The sequence below is a fragment of the Oncorhynchus keta genome, chromosome 22, assembly GCF_023373465.1.
Source record: "Oncorhynchus keta strain PuntledgeMale-10-30-2019 chromosome 22, Oket_V2, whole genome shotgun sequence".
In the NCBI taxonomy this organism is placed as follows: Eukaryota; Metazoa; Chordata; class Actinopteri; order Salmoniformes; family Salmonidae; genus Oncorhynchus; species Oncorhynchus keta.
The window spans coordinates 8,978,388-8,993,755 of record NC_068442.1 but is presented as its reverse complement, the minus strand read 5'-3'; the positions used below and the strand labels follow the sequence as shown (position 1 = coordinate 8,993,755).

At 43.5% G+C, this 15,368-nt stretch overlaps 1 protein-coding gene across 1 annotated transcript in view; it reads right to left on the bottom strand.

The window, feature by feature from the left end:
- The window catches only part of LOC127910562 (dnaJ homolog subfamily C member 24-like), a 55,763-nt gene that overhangs the window by 15,607 nt on the left and 24,788 nt on the right, over positions 1-15,368 (bottom strand). Inside the window, exons 2-3 of the mRNA XM_052474615.1 lie at positions 12,137-12,251; positions 11,879-11,908 (exon numbers count right to left, since the gene is read on the bottom strand). Coding sequence (XP_052330575.1) covers positions 11,879-11,908; positions 12,137-12,251 — 145 coding nt within the window. The remainder of the gene's footprint in view (positions 1-11,878; positions 11,909-12,136; positions 12,252-15,368) is intronic.

Below are 15,368 nucleotides of genomic sequence, written 5' to 3'. Positions count from 1 at the left end.
TATAGGAAAAGGAGGGCCGAACAGGCCCCCATTAACATCAATGGGACTGAAGTGGAGCGGGTCGAAAGTTTCAAGTTCCTTGGTGTCCACATCACCAACAAACTATCATTGTCCAAACACATCAAGACTATTGTGAAGAGGGCACGACAACACCTTTCCCCCCTCAGGAGATGGAAAAGATTTGGCATGGGTCCCCAGATCCTCAAAAAGTTCTACAGCTGCACCATCGAGAGCATTCTGACCGATTGCATCACCGCCTGGTATGGCATCTGCTCGGAATCTGACCATAAGGCACCACAGAGGGTAGTGCGTATGGCCCAGTACATCACTGTGGCCAATCTTCCTGACATCCAGGACATATATACTAGGCGGTGTCAGAGGAAGGCCCAAAAAATTGTCAAAGATTTCAGTCACCCAAGTCATAGACTGTTCACTCTGCTACCACACAGCAAACGGTACCGGAGCGCCAAGTCTAGGACCAAAAGGTTCCTTAATAGCTTCTACCCCCAAGCCATAAGATTGATAAACAACTAATCAAATGGCCACCCAAACTACTTACATTAAAAATAATGGGGGTGGTCAAACAAATTACCTCAACTAACCTGTACACCCCCTCATTGACTCGTTATTGTTATGTACATTTATTGTGTTACTTTGTGTTAGGAGAATTCTATACTCCTGTTCATTTACCAATTCAATTAAGTTACCCTTAGTCTGTTATTTCAGGATTTGGAAGATACTGATAGAAAAGGAAATGGACAGAGGCCCAGTCTACCAAAGTTAAATGTTTATTCACGGGAACGTTCTGACGTGTACAGTACAGGACCTTCAATTTATAGCGACACACATACTTCCACACCAACCATCAAATCCGCCCGCCAATAGAGCCTAGGGGACTACGTGAGAATAGTGTCTTCCTACCCTCCCCTAAGATAGGGAGAGACCTGGGACTGGGAAGTTCTCAGTGTCCCAGCCAAGGTCTCCCCGGATCTGGCTCAGGCAGATAGTCTGTTCTCAAAACACTAGACACATTGTTCCCAAACGTTGATTCTGACTAAAACCACACACAGTATTATAATATAATCATCGAATGAGTCTAACACTTACACACATGTATTTTAATAATCTAATGATTCAAATTAATTGCATACAATCACATGGTATCAGACCTATGGTTTCAGGACTGTAACATTCTAATAATTTATTAAAACACATTTCCTTATCACTTTGTGTCACGCCTTGGTCTTAGTATTTTGTGTTTTCTTTATTTATTTGGTCTGGCCAGGGTGTGACATGGGTTATTGTGGTGTGTTTTTTGTCTTGGGCTTTTGTGGGGTGTCTACGTAGTCTATGGCTGCCTGAGGCGGTTCTCAATCAGAGTCAGGTGATTATCGTTGTCTCTGACTGGGAGCCATATTTAGGCAGCCATATTCTGTGAGTGTTTCATGGGTGATTATTCCTGTCTTTGTGTTTGCACCAGATAGGGCTGTTTCGGTTTTCGTTATTTCATTTCGTTATTTTTGTAGTTTCTGTATGTAAGTTTTTCCTTCATTAAAATATCATGAATCATCATCACGCTGCATTTTGGTCCGATCCTTGTTCTACCTCTTCGTCAGAGGAGGAGATAGAAGAGAGCCGTTACAGAACCACCCACAACACCAGGACCAATTGGCGTGGTAACAGGCAACTGCAACAGCAGGATCAGCGCGACAAGAATTTCTGGACTTGGGAGGAAATCCTCGACGGGAGAGGACCCTGGGCTAAACCAGGGGAGTGTAGCCGCACCAAGGTGCAGCGAGAGAGGTACTGGACATGGGAGGACGAACTGGACAGTGAAGGATCTTGGGCTCAGCCTGGAGAATATCGCCGCCCCAAGGAAGAACTGGAGGCGACGAAAGCGGAGAGGCGCTGGTATGAGGAAGCTGCACGGCGACGCAGATGGAAGCCTGAGAGTCAGCCCCAAAAATGTCTTGGGGGGTGGCTCACAGGGAGTATGGCTATGCCAGGTGAGACCCAAATGCAGACACAGGAGGCAGATGGTTGGAGTTTAAGATGTTTAATAAATCCAAAGGGAATAGGCAAGAGAATGGTTGTGGACAAGCAAAAGGTCTGAGGTCTCACCTAGTGGTGAGATCTAAAGGTCAGATCAGAGTCCAGGGGGTACAGACTGGCAGGCGGGCTCGAGGTCAGGGCAGGCAGAATGGACAGGCAAGCGGGTAAGGAGTCCAGAACAGGCAAGGGTCAAAACTGGGAGAACTAGAAAAAGGAGAAAAGACAAAGCAGGACAACTGGAAAAAACACTGGTAGGCTTGGACATACAAGACGAACTGGCACAGAGAGACAGGAAACACAAGGATAAATACACTTGGGAAAACAAGTGACACCTGGAGGTGGTGGAGACAATAACGAGGGCAAGTGAAACAGATCAGGGTGTGACAGTAACCCCCCTCCTACCTGGGCACATACCTGGTCACCGGGGTGTCGGCGGTGGATGTCGGTGATGAAGGCTGGATCCAGGATGTCTCTAGCGGGAATCCAGCACCTCTCCTCTGGGCCGTAACCCTCCCAGTCAACCAGGTACTGGAAACCCCTGCCCCGTGGTCGAACACCCAGGAGACGTCTCACTGTCTATGCTGGATGGCCATCAATGACACGGGGAGGAGGAGGCCTGGGGACAGAAGACAAAGAACTGAGACACAAATTTAATTCTAGACACATGGGACGTAGGGTGAATACAGAGGGTAGCGGGTAACAAGAGACGGACAGCAATGGAACTCAGGACTCTGGAGATGGGGAAAGTTTGCGAGAGTCTACCCGAAGGGGAAGGTCCAGTGTGGACAGCCGTATCCAATGTGGTAGCGGGGAGCTGGGGTCCAGCGATGGTCCACTTGTCGACGATACCTGGAGTTGGTCTTGAGAATAGCCGCCCTGGCTCTTCTCCAGGTACGTCGACAGCGGTGGACAAACATCTGGGCCGAGCGTACGCTGACCTCCTGCTCTTGTTCATGGAAGAGTGGAGGCTGATAACCCATGGAGCACTCGAAAGGGGAGAGTCACGTGGCAGAACTGAAAGAATGTTCCGGGCATTCTCCACCCAGACCAGTTGACGGCTCCAGGTAGTGGGTTTAGTTGAGACCATGCACCTTAAGGTGGTCTCCAGGTCTTGGTTTGCTCGCTCTGACTGACCGTTAGTTTGGGGATGGAATCTGGATGACATGCTGGCCGACGACCCAATAAGGGTGCAGAATGCCTTCCAGAACTGAGACGAGAACTCCGAGCGGAGACCATGTCTACCGGGAGTCCATGGACCCGGAAGACATGCTGCACCATAAGCTGGGCCGCCTCCTTGGCAGAAGGTAGTTTGGGGATAGGGATGAAATGAGAACCGATCGACTACCGTCAGAATGAGTGTTTCGGAGGGAGCCCAGTGACAAAGTCCAGAGATATATGAGAAGTAGTGGCTGCACGAGGCCAGAAGGAGCTTGCCGTGGAGTCTTGTTTTGAGCACACACAGTGCATGCAGTGACGAAGGCAGAGACATCAGGGACCATTGTGGGCCACCAGAAACGTTGTTGAAGGAAAGCTAGTGAAAGACAGGATCCTGGATGACAGGTCAGCCTTGAGGAATGAGCACATTCCAGGACCCGGGACCAGAGTAGGGACAAACAGCTGGTTAGCCGGGCCCCCAACAGCAAGGCCCCCTTCAGGTCCAGGCTGGGAGCGTTGTGCCTCGTGGACCAAGTTCTCAATGCCCCAATCTACAGTGTCAGCAAGGCATGAGGTATGGAGAATGGTTTCAGAGGTTGAGGCTGTGGCAGAGGAACTGTATAGGCGGGAGAGGGCGTTAGGTTTCACATTCTTTGACTCTGGGCGGTAGGAGATGGTGAAGTTAAATCTGGTGAACAGGAGGGCACACCGGACCTACCTGGAGTTGATGCGCTTGGGTGTATGGAGATATTCCAGGTTTTTATGGTCGGTCCAGACCAGGAATGGCTGTTCGGCTCATTCCAGCCAGTGCCTCCACTCTTCACTCTCCACTCTTGAGGACAACAAAGTCAAGGTATTGGAGTGGCCATCACAAAGCCCTGACCTCAATGCTATAGAAAATTTGTTGGCAAAACTGAAAAGGTGTGTGCGATCAAGGAGGCCTACAAACCTGACTCAGTTACACCAACTCTGTCAGGAGGAATGGGCCAAAATTCACCCAACTTACTATGGGAAACTTGTGGAAGGCTATGCAAAACATTTGACCCAAGTTAAACAATTTAAAGGCAATGCTACCAAATACCAATTGAGTGTATGTAAACTTCTGACCCACTGGGAATGTGATGAAATAAATGAAATCTGAAATAAATAATTCTCTCTACTATTATTCTGACAATTCACATTCTTAAAATAAAGTGGTGATCCTAACTGACCTAAAATAGGGAATTTCTACTGGATTAAATGTCAAGAATTGTGAAAAACTGAGTTGAAACTTATTTGGCTAAGGTGTATATAAATTCCAACTTCAACTTTAAGTGTGTATTATTACACATGTCAATTGGAAATGAGCTTTTTGCACATCCCGACTCTCCCTGACACACTCACGGAGAGTGGGGTCACGGCCAGGGTCTGGCATTATCAACGGCGACCCCGGAACAATTAAGGTTAAGTGCCTTGCTCAAGGTCACATCACCAGATTTTTCACCTTGTCGGCTTCGGGGATTCTGGCACAGCGCTCTCACCGCTAGGCTACCTCTCACCGCTAGGCTCTCTCACCGCTAGGCTACCTCCTGCCCTGTCTGCAGAGTAGTAACTCATGAGGCATTCTCAGGTGACACTCAGAACCTCCCTGACATGCTCTTAGGTAACATTAGGCCTTATTGCTGAAATAAAATGATGACAATATGCCTGTCTCAGTATGGATTGAAATGAGGGGAACATACAGTAAAACGAGTAAAAATGTTTTAAGACATGAACTTAAAAGGTATCCACTGACTAGAGGATATGGTGGATATTGTCTATGTATTGTACATTGAACTGAGTCAGACATTTGGCAGTAACATAGGCAGCCCATTGTCAGTATAAGAACAAAGGAGAAAGACAACAAATGTAATAGATATTAACACTTCCTTCCATCTCTAGCAGTACAGTACCCCTGCACCAGTCTTTGTGAGGAAACGGTAATTAGCACGTTTTGATGCCACTCTTTAAAGTTGGTCTTTAATTAGTCAGGAGACAATCCTAGGTGGCCAAGCTCACAGCTATGTAGGGATATCATTTGATAGGTTTGGTGTAAGAATTTTCACCTGCTCTTCCCATGGGGTTTTTAAGAAGTTGTACAGTAAGACTGAGGAAAGGTGTCAGTAAATTCTCAGTTAAAGGTGTCTGTTAATTCATACTCCGATATACTGTACCATTTCACGGATGAGGCTCAAATTACAGATACACCCATCAAAATGTGGATTTGGTTCACGTCTGTCGTAGGCATTGCAATCTTGTGAGACCATAGTTTCTTAAGGTGCTAGTGGTCAGGTGCAAATTATAGTCTTTACATTCACTTGGGAACCTAAGTCACAGTGCTTCACAGTTAAGCTAACAATATTGGGCTAATTGATTTTCAAGTCCGATCTGAGCCTTCAAAATGTTTTGCAAATGAATCAAAAGCAGATCAACTACTCTGAATACTGTAGTTTTGTCAGAACACTGTAGTCTTGCTAGGGTTGAGGGAGTCAGTGGGACCATGTTCCAATGATAGGGTGACTAAGCCAGTTGATGCACCCTGCCCAGAAGGCCCAGACGACAGCCAGTCACGATTGAGAGAGCTCAAAGAGGCTCTGCCAGGTCACATGGACAATATCATTAAAGCGCTATTAGTTGTTTGGCTCAAGATACTTGGCCATGGAGGTTTATGGTCTGTGTTGGGGAGGTGGAGTTGGAGAGTGAAAAAAGCTTCTCACAGGCCTCTCCAATGGGCTGCTGCTGCAACGTGCCCTGAAACAGCCCGGGAAGACGGCCACTGTGTCTTTGGCGATGGGGCGGCGGAGGTGGTGCACATTGAGGATGAGATGATTTAGTGTTAGTCAGGGCCGGCTGCACAGCGTCTCCCCGACAACCCAACGGTGTGTCAGAGACCCGGAGCAAAACGCGTCCACCCTGCTCACACACACACACAGACGTCTCCCTCCGCCACACAACACAATTACCTTCCCCAGTAATTACCATACATGTCTGCCTAAACACAGGGGAAATGCAACCCTGGTCTCAGCACGGAGCTGATTTGCCAGTTGTTTATGATATAGACTATTTAACAGCGAACAAGGGACTTTTAACCAACGGGTTTTAACCATGACATTTTCTTTGTCACACTGGTATCTAATATCCCGTGACTTTCATGGGGTATATACAGTACCAGTCAAAAGTTTGAACAGACCTAATCATTCAAGGGTTTTTCTTTATTTGTACTATTTTCTACATTGTAGAATAATAGTGAAGACATCAAAACTATGAAATTACACACATGGAATCATGGAGTAACCAACAAAGAGTCAAACAAATCAAAATATATTTTATATTTGAGTATTATTCAAAGTAGCCACCCTTTGGCTTAATGACAGCTTTGCACACTCTTGGTATTGTCTCAACCAGCTTCATGAGGTAGTCACCTGAAATGCATTTCAATGTACAGACCTATTCTGCGTCTCACAAAGACACGGTGGTTGGAACCAAGAGTGTGCAAAGCTGTCATCAAGGCGAAGGGTGGCTACTTTGAATAATCTCAAATATAAAATATATTTTGATTTGTTTAACACTTTTTTAGTTACAACATTATTCCATATGTGTTATTTCATTGTTTTGATGTCTTCCCTATTATTCTACAAGGTAGAAATAAAGAAAAACCCTGGAATGAGTAGGAGTGACCAAACTTTTGACTGGTACTGTGTATCACCAGATCTAATACACATGGGGATGAGTAATGAATGAATATCCATCCCCCTTCATTTCTAATGAGTATGAAGATAAAACAATCCAATCATGCTGAAGTTCAAAAGGAGATAGCAACAGTTCCTCAAGAAGACACTCCTTTAGAGTTTCAGCCGTCTCTCTAATAAACAAGATGAGGACCGAGTTCCTCTGTGAAATGTGGATGAAACAGGCATTTTGAGCTGGCTTCAGTAGAACCCAAGTGTTTGTTTGAATTAACATCCCCACTTGATCACAGTGGAGGATGAGCCAGTCCGTCTAAATGGCTGGGCAACATTAAAACACCATGGTGATGTTTACTAGTGGAGATCTGACTGAACACTGCAGAGGTCTATAGTAGCCAGACAGATGGGAGCAGTGTGCTGCTAGTCTGCTAGCCCACCCTCCCTATTGGGTGCTTACAACAATCTCTCACAGACCAGCGATCAAAGAAGGCTCAGATTTCATGTTCAAGAGGAAAACTCTGACTCTGTTTTATTAAAAAGGGAAGGTGGACACATGGTATTCGTGCTGTTTTTATTTGTTTTTATTTGACCTTTATTTAACTAGGCAAGTCAGTTAAGAACAAATTCTTATTTACAATGACGGCCTAGGAACAGTGGGTTAATTAACTACCTTGTTCAGGGGCAGAACGACAGATTTCTACCTTGTCAGTTTGGGGATTTGATCTATCAACCTTTTGGTTACTGGCTCAATGCTCTTGGTTACCTGCCAACCCAAATGTGAAAAGAAGACAACACAACCTTCACTTCTTTCATACTCAATGGCATATTAATATATCCATTGATAGGTTATAAATGGACAACAAACTGTCACTGAAGATCTAAAATGTTTGATACCGATGCAGTAAAGAGGTCAATGGAACACGGGACGCTGTGACCCTGTCATTGGTGCACATTCAACAAATCTGACCTAACAAAGGTCATTTCCATCTAAAAGGACCCATGAGCACCAACATGTGAAGTTCATAAGAGCATGTCAAATTGGGTGTCAAATTAGGGTAGGGTTAGGGTTAAAATTGGGGTTAAATTTTTTTATTTTTTTTATTAAAATACATGTTTCCACCATTTTCCACCCAACATATTTGGAATAAGAAAAGGCTTTGATTTCTGGTCAAACACATGGAAAAGGGAGCTTAGAAAACATTGACTAGAAAAAGTCTTAAAAGATATCAGAAATGCATACAAACCCAATAAAGTTGAAGTAAAGGCCCCTGACAAATAATATCAATACATATTTAGTTTTTGAGAACATTTTCTGCCTTCTGTAAGTTTAAGAAACATTGCCTTGTGCCATTACCAAAAACCCACATACTGTTTCAGTAAGATATTTTCTCATTTCTGTCTGACAACAGGAGGGAGGATAATGAAAGTTCACAGAAGTAACAAGTAACGGTCAGTGCTTAATTCTGACAGAATATGATCCTCCTGCATCTCTCAGTTTCGAACTGTATCATTCCGGAACCCATTTGTCGGGATCTGGTACCTCTCCTGGCATGATTTTTATTGTTTGCAAATGAAAGAAATCCAATAGTCCGAGTTGCCTCTTCTGTAATTCTCCTGCCCCCTAAAACACTAAATGAGAAAATGCGCCTAATATTCTTAGAATTGATTCATGTTCGGCCAGCCAGGGTGTATGGTTTGCGCAACATTGTAGCCTAGAGACAGACCAACACGTGGCAGTTGCTGTGGTGAGAAAGAAAAGTGTGCCTGAATCTCTCACATAACTACAGTGAGATTTATTGAAATGAAATAATTCAGAGTACTACACCAGGAGTAGGCCTGTAATTTAGCCAAAACAGGCCAAAACACCTGGGACAGACAGGTTGGAAAACAAATGTCTCCTTCTGGAAAGAGGACACTAATCTGTCTGTAGGCTATCAAAATATTGTATCTTCCAAATAGACCTATTGAGCGAACAGCATTGTTCTACAAAGTAAAACAAGAGAGAGATAGGCTTGTGAGTCAATCCTGGAAAGCTTTTTTTAGGACTCTAGTTTCCCGCTCATATGGTACAATATGTCCCCACACACCTAGGCTATTGTTGGATTCAAGAAGAGGTCATTTTTATTGATCTCAGATTCTCAGTGTGTCAATGTCAAAGTAGCCTGTCATTTCGGTCATTTGTGTGATATTAAAAAAAGATTCAGTCATGTAGAATTGTATGAAATGCGTTCATAAAAGCCCAAATTCTTCCCAGACGCTTGTCTATGCTCCCCATGTGTGCAACGCCTCTACTCTACTCTACTCTATGTCACTACGCAAAAGTGATGTCAACGCATGAAATACTTTATTATGAAGACACATTATTTTGATGCGTTTCAGTACCTCAGAGCTCCCCAGGTCACCCACCTGTTTTGTCCCGGCACATCCAGATAAAAACATTTAAGCACGGGTAAAGGTAGACTTATCAATAGTATTTTTATTGATATCAATTTTTGTTTATGAATTAAGGGATTAAAACGCAAAATATCCAAAATATTGATCACTGAATTTCTGCTGTTGAATTGGCTACAATGGGAAATCATAGTAGTCCCAAAACAGAGTTTGGTTCCATGTTTGGAGAGCACAGTACAGCACACCACAGTACAGCACAGTAAAGAAAAGTACAGTTCAGTACAACACAGTAGAGATCAGTACATTTTACATTGACATGTGAGTAATTTAGCAAACGCTCTTATCCAGCTGGACTTACAGTAGTGAGTGTGTGCATGTACAGTATGTACACCGTAGAGCACTGAACTATACTCTACTGTACTCTACTATGTTCTAATGTACTCTACTGAACTTCTCCTGTACTAAACTCTGCTGAACTCTTCAGTACTGAACTCTTCAGTACTGAACTCTACAGTTTTGTGCTGTACTTTGATGTGAAACATAGAGGTCTATGATCGGTTCAGATATGGTCTGGTCCAGACCAACAAAATGTGGTCTTGTTTGGGGTCAGAGCTAATTAAAATAATAGCCAGGGAGTGGAATAATACCCAAATATGCAAAGGAGGATATAGCATATTTATACATTTGTGTGTGTATATACATTCACTTACTGTAGGTCAATAACCAAAAGATAAGTCAATGTGTCATGTCATAGCTGACACCGCAGTATTTTGCAAAACAAGGACACACCAAAAAAACAGGGACATTTTACGTCAATGCTGTTACCAAACTTTGCATTTACACAGTTCTTCCAGTTAATGTGTTTGTGTAAAATGTTTAGTGTAAGTTGTTCAAAGTAGTCCTTGTGCATAGGTTTGTATTGTGTGTTAAACTTTGAAATCAATTGCCACTAAGTGGATATTTGTCAAATCCAAAATGATTTATGTATTGTAACAGGTCCGCAATGTGATTACTAAAGTCCGATTTGGATATATTTGGCTGTTTTCGCTGCATAACATTTAGAAAGGGTCCCTCTTCAAGTTTAGAAGAAGTGACTGCTAAATGCTAACTTCCTTTAGTATGAGCTGGTAGCATAACTAGCATACAGAACTCGGTGGTGGTAGTCAAAGTTGTTTTTAACTCTAATGCAGTTGATTGGTGACAATAACATGACATTGTATTGGGGTTGACATCCATACAAGCATTTTCCACTCCAATTTGTTACCTCAACACAGTCTGAAATACACATATAAAGAATAGCTTAAATTTAGGATCATTTTGATACGGGGCAATGAGGAAAATCCCAATTTTTCTCCCACACGTTTCCATGGCATTCCATTGTTTTTGTTAAGTTCCATTGACCTCTTTACTGCATCTATTCAGGGGATGAGTGGAAAAATAATTATTTAAAAAGCTGTATGACAGCATACAATGGAAGACAAAGTCAATACCATCTATGAAGGCCAGACAGGGTTTTCCTTCTTCTACAGATGCTCTCTACATGTCAATACTGTGGCTGGAGTGTGTTGGCTTCCAGAGCGACACTGTGAGTGTTGTCCCTCCCTCCCTAAAGGCGATGGGAGCTCTCCCTGCTAATGGTGCACACACACAGAGGGCCTGGATGTACATTTATTGAAGGTCCTAATGGAGAGCTAGCTAGGGAGACCTTTTTCCTGGAGGGGGGGGGGGGGTAAGCAGCCTATCACTTCATGTAACGCTAGGCCATGTGTGACATGCCTGACCTACATTTCCTCGCTCGCCACTCTTCCTCCTCCTTCCAGAAGGAGGTGTTTTGTGAGGGACAGGGACGGCAGCAAACACAACCATTGTCTGGAGACGGACACAATCTTTTGCCTGTTTTATTCATGTAGACTATTGGGTGGGTGGATGGTGGGTCTTTGCGAAACCCCCCCCCTCGGCCCTTTCTCGTGCATTCGGATAAGTGAGAAGGATCACGGGAACATACTTTGTAAAACAGGCCAGTTGTGTTTATGGTCTAAACTACACTCTGACAAGCTCAGCCCGATGTTTACAATCATTTGTAAGCCAGGTTTTAAGGAAATCTTGGAAATGGAAATAGGCCTCGAAGTTATGCAAACTGGATTGCTTCATGCCTCATTTAGTGTGACCTTTTCAGACACCACATAGTCCCACTAGTTATATGTGGCCTTAGTGACTAATGTCATACTTCACTGTGAATCACTGAATATTAAGCAAGAGATGGTCCAAAGTGGAATTGCTATGGGATTAATTGAGCATGAACAAACCGGGAAGAATAAATAAAGCTATACAATTCCAACGTGTAATGAAATTAAATCATGCTTCATGTTCAAATGAATTATAGGAGAGCTATCAAAAGTAAGTGAGAAGAATGAGATAGTGGCTGTAAGAAGAGCATTAGAGAGTGGTGAGAGTACAGTATGCTAGTGTTAATGTAAGGTACATTATGTGAGAGTGACCGTTTCATAACGGAGTCCTCCTGGATTGCAGGGTGCTCTCTGAAATACTCTGTGAACTATGGTAGGAGGAGAATGTACCACGTAACTGCAGATCACACCCTCTCTTTGCTGGGCTCCCGAGTCTAAGGCACTGCTTCTCAGTGGTAGAGGTGTCACTACAGACACCCTGGTTCGAATCCAGGCTGTTTCACAACCGGCTGTGATTGGGAGTCCCATAGGGCTGACGCATAATTGGCCCAGTGTCGTCCGGGTTTGGCCGAATGTAGGCCCTCATTGTAAATAAGAATTTGTTCTTATCTGACTTGCCTAGTTAAATAAAGGTTGAAAGAAAATGACAATTTGTCTCCTTGTTGCTCAGGACCTTCCAAGCCTGGTTGACCTCAATGAACCTGTGTAAGTGCTCCTCTGCCTCAGTCACTGACACATCTGGGCCCTGCTTGTCTGGGTGATACTGTCAGCCAGGACAGAGGACAGGAAAAATACAGGTTAGACAGTCACAACGACAAGACTGACAACAGCCATCACAACAGAAACAATGACCAAAATAACAGCAGTCATCAGTCCCATGAACCTGTACTTTGTTTGAGATGGTAGAGGGGTGGGTGGGATGGGAGAGGTGTGGGAGTAAGAGGGGTGATGGTGGCTTATACACACTAGACAGAAGCTAGGTTAATTAGACCACAGTAGTCTGTGACAATTTGCCAGTGAAAAAAAAGCCCATGTCACAACCTGCACTGACAGCATTTTCTGGGTAATTTGCTGATGGACCAATGCTCTTCTTCTGGACAATTTACCAGACGAGGCTGAGTACAGCAAACAAAAATAGATTGAGGCAACACAGAAAGGGACAGAGGACAGATCTGTTATCCCAGACAGCTTTGGGGCAGAGAACAGGGCATAAGCCATCCCACAACACCTCCAGCCAAAAGCAGTAGCGATACCACCCTTGCTCTCTTTTGCGTTTTATTGTTGTTTCGTTAGGAGGGACGAGGGGGTATAGCGATATCCGCATTATGTCATCCGTTGATTAACATCAATATGGAAGGATCCCATCCTCATGTACTTCTCAGATTGGCCCTGAGGTATGTCCCTGCTCTCTCCTGGATACTGATGTCCCTGTTTGCGTGCATTTCCTTACACACAAAACCGCTCTCATTTCCTCCTGCAGGTCTATGAAGTCCAGGCTTTGGCTACCGATTAGTGATGGTCCTGATCTGGCCATGGGAGAGGAGGGAGGTGGTGGTGATGGGGCTTTTGGAAAACTACTTAGATCTTTCCTGACAAACATTCGCCTGGATGGTGATTATAAACTGGCACTGGCAAGCAGACCATTGCGTGTGTGTGTGTTTGTGTTTTTGTATGGTCGCTGTAGTTCAGAAGCTGAACCTCTTCCAAAGTTGGGTAATGATGCATGGGGTGATACTAAACTACAATAACCAACGGTCCCGGGCAGGCCAATTACTGTCCACCACAATTATATTTGTAATTTTAAGTAACACAAAAAAAGAATGGCTGAATTAATTAAAATGTAAGGGCGGTTGTGCTCCAAATATTTTTCTTTCTTGTGTTTTTGTTTTCGCTTTGTAATTGGACAATCTGAATAGGACCAGAGGGTTGAGAAAACAGCAACTTTACAACAAGATAAAAAATAACTTCCTGATTGAGAGAATCATTAAGAATCATTAACAGCTCTTTGCACTGAAATCTGAAGCAGCAATTTGTTTTGTGACTGAGGGGACATCATTCACTAGGGCCAACTGCTTTATTGTCTAGCTAGTCTATTTCCAATAATTATTGACCAATGGCAGTGTTACAGTTTAAAAGGGCAAAGACTCAACAGAAGGCTGAGGGGAAGGTCATTTGCTAAAACATTCAGTGGTCAGGCTCCTACGCTCCAGACATGGTTCTTGTTTTTTTTGATGGATGGGGTGAGGAACTGACTCAGTCAACATTTTTGATTGAAAAAGACATTGCCCTCTTTCTAAAGAACATTACAAAATCTCCACACCATTGAAACAGCTTTTTGGCCCTCTCTCGTCTGGAGGAAATCAAAGCAATCCTGGAGAAGCTGCTTGTTTCCACGGTGGTGACAGAGTCCCACAGGGTTTGCATGTGCAACTCCACTTTGTGGTCTGATTGTGACAGTGCTATACGCTGGATGCTTACAGGTGTGAAGTGTCTGGCTGTGGATCGTGGCCTTGAAAATAGCCTACCTCTCCATCTCCAGCCCTACTAGCCCATGCTGATAGTTATCACACATTTTCCTGAGTGCTTTTGTCAAACACAGGACCAGGTAGCCTCCTGTGTAACACCCAGTTTAAAATGAAACTAATAGACCTACTGCTACACTGAACAGAGACGGTTTTAACCCGCTATGGGGCTATTCCACACCCGGATAGCCTGAAATCATTTTTGGTATCTCAGATTGTTCTGGCAATTCTCACATAGAAACCTCATTGGGGGAAAGGGTGGGTGACATGCTTTTTTACATTTGTTTCACAAACTATTTTTTTTTAGAAAGTGTCAATTTTAGGTATGTTTAGACCTACAGTATACATGCCACCTATAAGACCCTTTGATCTGTGAACCGTACATTATACAGGCAACATCTTGGTATCAATATACTCCTTGTAGTGTGCTCTAAAATATGCAGTACGTCTAGATTCTGAATGAAAAATGTTCACTTTAATTTATTCAAAGTACATAATATGAATAGTAATATCTCTAAAGTACCCTTTTTGATTTAGTTCATTTCAAGACATTGTTTGGAATAATATACTCAACAAGTACATCACATTTCAAGAGTGTTCTGCTAATTTTGAAGATATAAACCATTTTATGCATAGAAATTGACGTTATAGGTCGTTAACCAATAAAATTCCTCCTTTGGTATTGCACATTCAGAAAATCACCAGCAGAGGGAGTTCCCTTTTAATCTATTTTCCCATTCACGTGTTGGTGGTGCTCAAAATGTATCATTACTTAGAAATTACACCCACTCTGGAAATATCATGTACTTATAGGGCCCAATGTTAAATATTAGAGCTGGAGGTTACACTATAAGGTCCGGGGATGTATCAGAAATACAGGCCATCGGAAAGTATTCAGACCCCTTAACTTTTTCCACATTTTGTTACGTTACAGGCTTGTTCTAAAATATATATATATTAAAATTCCCACATCAATGTACACACAATACCCATAATGACAAAGCAAAAATAGTTTTTTAGACATTTTTGCAAATGTATTAAAATCACATTAACTAAAGTATTCAGACCCTTTCCTCAGTACTTTGTTGAAGCACCTTCGGCAGCAATTGCAGCCTCAAGTCTTCTAGGGTATGATGCTGCAAGCTTGGTGCACCTGTATTTGGGGAGTTTGTCCTCATGCTTCTCTGCAGAACTTCTCAAGCTCTGTCAGGTTGGATGGGGAGCATTGCTGCAGAGCTATTTTCAGGTATCTCCAAAGATGTTCAATTCCAGTCTCTGGCTGGGCCACTCAAGGACATTCAGAGACTTGTCCCGAAGCCACTCATGCGCTGTCTTGGCTGTGTGCTTAGGGTCATTGT